Below are 5,456 nucleotides of genomic sequence, written 5' to 3' on the forward strand. Positions count from 1 at the left end.
GTGAACGACAGTCGTTAGGGTCAGGTGAGCCCCTGGTGGATGACGATCGTTGAGAGTCGTCTGAGGTTATGTTGTTGACTCTCCTGGGTACCGATGAAAGGGCGACATTGAGATGGGATAGATGGTGTCGCAGACCCCCTCCCCTGTTTAGCGATGGCCTCTCCACTTTTACATAGATGGCTTCCTTGACTCCCCTTTCAAACCATCTGTCTTCCCTGTCCAAGATTTCGACATTGCTGTCTTCAAAGGAGTGTGCCTTTTCCTTTAGGTGGGAGTAGACAGCTGAGACAGGGCCTGAAGAGTTTGCCCTTCTGTGTTGGGCCATACGTTTGTTTAACGGTTGTTTTGTTTCCCCAATATATAGGTCATTGCACTCCTCACTGCATTTGACCGCATATATCAGGTTGCTTTTTTGATTGTGTGGTGTTTTGTCTTTGGGATGTACCAATTTCTGCCTGAGCTGGGTTTGAAACATACAGGGATTTGATGTTTGTTAAAAATCCTCCTGAGTTTCTCTGAGACCCCAGACACGTATGGAATGACGATGTTTCTGCGTTTATCTTTCATTTTCTCAGCATCCTCCGTGTTGGTATTCTTCCTGGAGCGTGTTGTTGTTTTGCCAAAAGTCCAACTCGGATAGCCACAAGTTTTCAGAGCTCCCTTTAGATGTTTATGTTCTTCTGCTTGGGCCCGAGTGGAGGTTGGTATGTATCAGCCATGTCTGTCGTTCATTTCATTTCCCCTGCCTCCCTTTCAGCCCTCTCAGTCCGGCTACTTTCACTTCCCCTACCAAAGGAGGAGGAAACCCCACACAGTAAGGCTGTGATGAAGCTCTAACTGGACCAAAACGTCAGTTAAATGATGTATTGCCGGTGCGGAGTCTGCTCTCACCTTCAATCTTAGGCATTTGCATATCAAGCATGCAGCTGACACTTTTATCTGGAGTAACCTGCGCTGAGTGAGAAGGCTGAGGTTCAAAGCCTCAGTCAAGGACACTTCAGCAGGAAGAACGTGGGACCTGTTGGTCAGAAATATTCTAACAGGCAACAGCTACATAACCAAGATCAATGATTCGTTTTTTCTAGTCATTTACTTTGTCTTTTAAGCAGCTTCGGTCAGTCTAATCTTAACACATTTGAATATTGACATGAAGACGTCTTCAGAGCAGCAGTGTTATTCAACATGTAAAGTTTGGGGCAGATTGGACAAGGTATAATAAGATTTACAACAACTTCCTCTTTTGTGGCGAAACATTTCACCACGCCATTCAACGAAAACTCAGAAGCTTCGCAATGTAGTCTCCTGCAGGTCTTGAGGCTAGACTGACCAAATATGAAGTCCATCTGATATGTATATACAGTATATATGTGTATATATACAGTATGTACATATATTGTGCTCCAATCTGACTGTAAACATGTTCAATTAGATGAATCTGATGTTTATCTCCATCAAAAACAGTGACGAGGAAGGAAAGAAGGAGGCGAGCCTTCCACCTACTGTAGCTGCACACGGCTCTGTTTAAAAGGCTGCTAGTCTAATATGTAACAAGTGTCACTAAACCTGACAGGAGAGATCCCCCACAAGACTGTGTAGGTTTTGTTGGCCCATAGGGAGAATTGCCTGATTCATGTGGGTTGTTGGGACCAGACTGATGAAACCTTCATGGAGGTCATCTGAATTTGTCCTGGTATCATCAGCGGCTTTAAAAGGGAGAGCTGTAAAATTCTAATATAAAGCGGCTCACCTAAATTTTTTATGGATATCATCATCATGCCCTGTAGAAAACTGGAGTTTCTATTGGTTTGATGAAGCAATAAACATGTATACCATCATATGTGTTGCTGGAAGTCAGGAAGCTAACTGATCGTACAGATGCAGATCCTGTAGCATTTCCAGTGACCCCCCCCCCCCCCCCCCCCCCCCCCTCCCCCCATGGCTTGCTAATTGCTTGTAAAGGCTCTTTATAGGCAAAGTAATGAGGTTTTAAATCTCCATTCTGTCTTTACTGGGCTGGGGAAATTTCACAGACTGCACTACACAGTCCTAATCAGATGAACTACTGGGTTTAGTGTTCACAGAAGGGCAGGCAGAGCGAGCGTACTGTACAGTATGTCAGATGGCTTCTAAGAAGGAACAAGGGTATAAACATTTTGGGAGCTTTGTAAGCAGGCGAGGCAAAGCTGAGCATTTTCCAGGAAGAGCTGAGCTGTGCATATTTACACAGGTATCTAAATCAAAGGGGACCAAAAGGATGCAGTATGTATAATCTGGGATGTTGTCATCTATGATTCAGTCACTGCACATTTTAATCAAATATTCGGTTTTAAATATTTTATTTTCTCAAATAAACAAACCTGCCACCGCGGCACGATTCATTTGTGGACCTGTGATGAAATTAGTTCAATCCATCTACTTCCTGTCAAGATGATGAAGCTGCGAACAAAGTGAAAGTAACCCGGCCCACTCGAACACAACAGCATCTACAACGGCAGCTCCAGTGACCGTTGAATGTCAGTTATTTTACGATCTGATTATGGCAACTACAGTACGGTTTAAGTTCAGTAAAGATTGTAGTTGTGACAAACAACACAATCCAAATGAACTAATTCAAATACACAGACAGACACCCCCCCCACCCCTTCCTGCTCTCTCTCTTCAACACCTAATAATTATCTGTCAATTGTCAATCAGATGAGTTTGTTTACATCAGATCAGCTGTGTGCAGTAATAGAGACTCCTCTGATTACAGAACAGATATAAAACTAAACTTTTCCGACAAAAATGTTGCCATGGATACAGTGAGTTTAACTGTGGTCTTCGACTTGAGCCCCCCCTTTTTTTTTTAACCCATCTTTGTTGTTTGTACATTTTGGAAAGTTCCTGTTATGTTAAGTACCATTGGATGTGCTTACAACTATCACTGGAGCTTCTTCTTCTCTGGTTTTCTGATCGGCTTTATGGAGGTTTATTTGCGGTGGTGTTTTCATGTCTGTGTGTTCAGGTCTGACTGAATCATGACTCTGATTTTTTGACACAAAAACTGACACTGATGTGAGTTTCAGATGTTTTTGGATGTTGATATTTGGGGACTTGTCAAATGATCTTATGCATCTGGTTTGTTTTGAGTGTTTTGATACGATATATGAATAAATGTAACCAGTGATATCAGACGTGAGGAGCTCTCAGCGGAAAACAGGTTGGAGACCCTTGCGTTGAGGTATGGTTGTGCAACTAAAGAAGCTGGTTAAGGTTATGTTAGGAGAAGACTGTGGTTACTGTTAGTTGCAGGATTGACAAGAATGCTGAGCTCCTACTTGAAACTGAAGACATGCCCATGTATCACCCCGACCCCCTCACACCATCTCTCGCTTTGCAACACGAAGGACAAACTACTTCCTGTCCAGCATGATCGTATTAGGAATACTGGACTCAAAAATGAGACTAGATTTGTTGACTGTGCTTGTTAGATACCTTATCTAAAATCTAAATCTGGTGTCATGCGGTCTTACTGTCCCTGATCAGAAATGTTATTGATGCTAGTAATAACCCTCTGTGTTGCAGGTCTGTATCTGGTGTGGATGTGGACCCTGATCTGGTGCACATGGAGATGCAGGATTCGAGTGGAGGTACGGTGATGCTCCTGCTCATTCACCTCATGGTGATGCTCGGGCTTGGTCACACAATCACAGCTAAATATTACCAAAATGATGACTTTGCTTTGATTCGTGCATTTGCTTGCTGATGCAGAGTAAAAGAGTTTGACTTTGGTTAATTCATTATGCAAATTTGTGACGTTGACCAATTACAAACCAACCAACCAAGCTGCAACAACAGACTGGTTTTCTTCTGGGGGAAAACAAATTTATTTCTCTTTGCCTCTTCTGCTGCGACCAAGCATTTAAGGCATACTTGTGAATTGTTTTTTTAATTAAAGAAAAGTAAAAGTATTTATTACCTAAATGAAATGTGTGTGTTCTTTAGGCCTAGTGAATTTGTTGCATTCCCTTCCATAGAAAACATTCGCAAAGCAGATTTTTGGAAGAACTTTAAACCTGAATTGTTTACATCCAGCAGTCTCCCTCTTTTGTGCCTTGTTTCTCCATACATTCATGCAGTCAGAATATAGATAACTGCATACTTCAGGGAAACCTTTCAAATGTGGACACAAGTACTAAACTTGGCACAAATCCTCCTTGGGTATTACTCATTAGCCACTTGAAAATTCAAGATGGCCTCCATTTCTGGCAAGGAAATTTTATTTTTTTCATCCACTATTTTCTCATATAAGAATAATCCAGTGTTTTATGCAGCATTGTTCACATTACATATTAGAAATTGCACAAATAAAACTCTGAGGAAATTTAAGAGTTGTGAATTTGACATCCTCATTACACAGGATTACATTACAAAATCATTGAAATCTCTCCTGGGTAAAATTCTGTAGTAAAATATGTGTTTCCTATATGCCAGAAATGGCATATAATTTTAAAATTTCAAGTGGCTTATGGGATTTTTCAAATGAATGGCCCTAGAGGGAGAAACGTACCAATTTTGGTGCTTGTACCACATTTGAAAGATTATTGCAGCACTAATTGCATTAACATGCTTTTTTTTCCTCTTCTCTTTATTCGTTTCCAACTCACTTGAAACCTGCATGTGAATTCACAGGAGCCAGAGCGAATATTCAAATGTAAATGTATTTGTGCCGCCACTAAAAATTAGCTTGTACCACCTTCAAATGTGGTTTCACTAGTACAACACACAGCACTAGAAATCTATTGTGTTTAATAGGAATCTTCTTTTAAGTGTCTAAAACATCGCCTGCAGTGTAAATACAGGTGAAGATGAATAGTTGACCTTGCTGTTGGGGGGGTCAATGGGGATTTAATGGGTAAGTTAAGGAGGGCCGCCATGGGGCCCCCGGGGCAACAACAGCAAATCTGGATTATCATATCAGCTGAGTGACAGACAGGCAGGTTAGTGCTTCACCCGCCAACAAGGGCCAAGAGGGTAATCGAAGTAGTGAGTGTATTTGAGATTGTGTGTGGTTGTAATGCATGTCTGTGTTCTGGACTTCACCTCCTTTGGGTCTCTCAACCCATAATCCCCCACTCTAAATAAACCTGAGTGGGCAGAGTCAGAGAGTGGCGACAGATAATGAAGGGCAAAGTGAAGGATATGTTTGTTTTTTTTTAATATCTGTAGTGACAAACTCTTTTTCCTCCATAAAACTCCCCTCTAGAAAAAATACAAACACTTCTTGAATCCCTTAAGGAGACTCGCAGTCTTTGAACCCACACACAGAGAGATGCTGCCTGCAATGTGAAAACTGTCAGCCCGAACAAGGCTGCCTGTGTTTGTGGAGGGTGAACGGGAAAGGCTGTCTGTCTGGGCCAGCTGCCCAGGCATGAGAGCTCTTCCTGGGGCTAGACAGCGCCACATGGTCCCCCCCC

General features: G+C 42.2%; 1 protein-coding gene across 6 annotated transcripts in view; it reads left to right on the plus strand.

Moving 5' to 3' along the window:
- sorcs2 (sortilin-related VPS10 domain containing receptor 2) overlaps nucleotides 1–5,456 on the plus strand; it is a 318,859-nt gene that overhangs the window by 268,413 nt on the left and 44,990 nt on the right. For all 6 annotated transcript variants that reach the window (XM_087179561.1, XM_087179559.1, XM_087179562.1 and 3 more), the window contains exon 6: nucleotides 3,565–3,629. In XM_087179561.1, coding sequence (XP_087035687.1) covers nucleotides 3,565–3,629 — 65 coding nt within the window. The remainder of the gene's footprint in view (nucleotides 1–3,564; nucleotides 3,630–5,456) is intronic.

This window comes from Seriola lalandi, unplaced genomic scaffold (genome assembly GCF_002814215.2).
Source record: "Seriola lalandi dorsalis isolate HSWRI2012SDOR001 ecotype SW California unplaced genomic scaffold, Sedor1 jcf7180002054854, whole genome shotgun sequence".
Taxonomy (NCBI): Eukaryota; Metazoa; Chordata; class Actinopteri; order Carangiformes; family Carangidae; genus Seriola; species Seriola lalandi.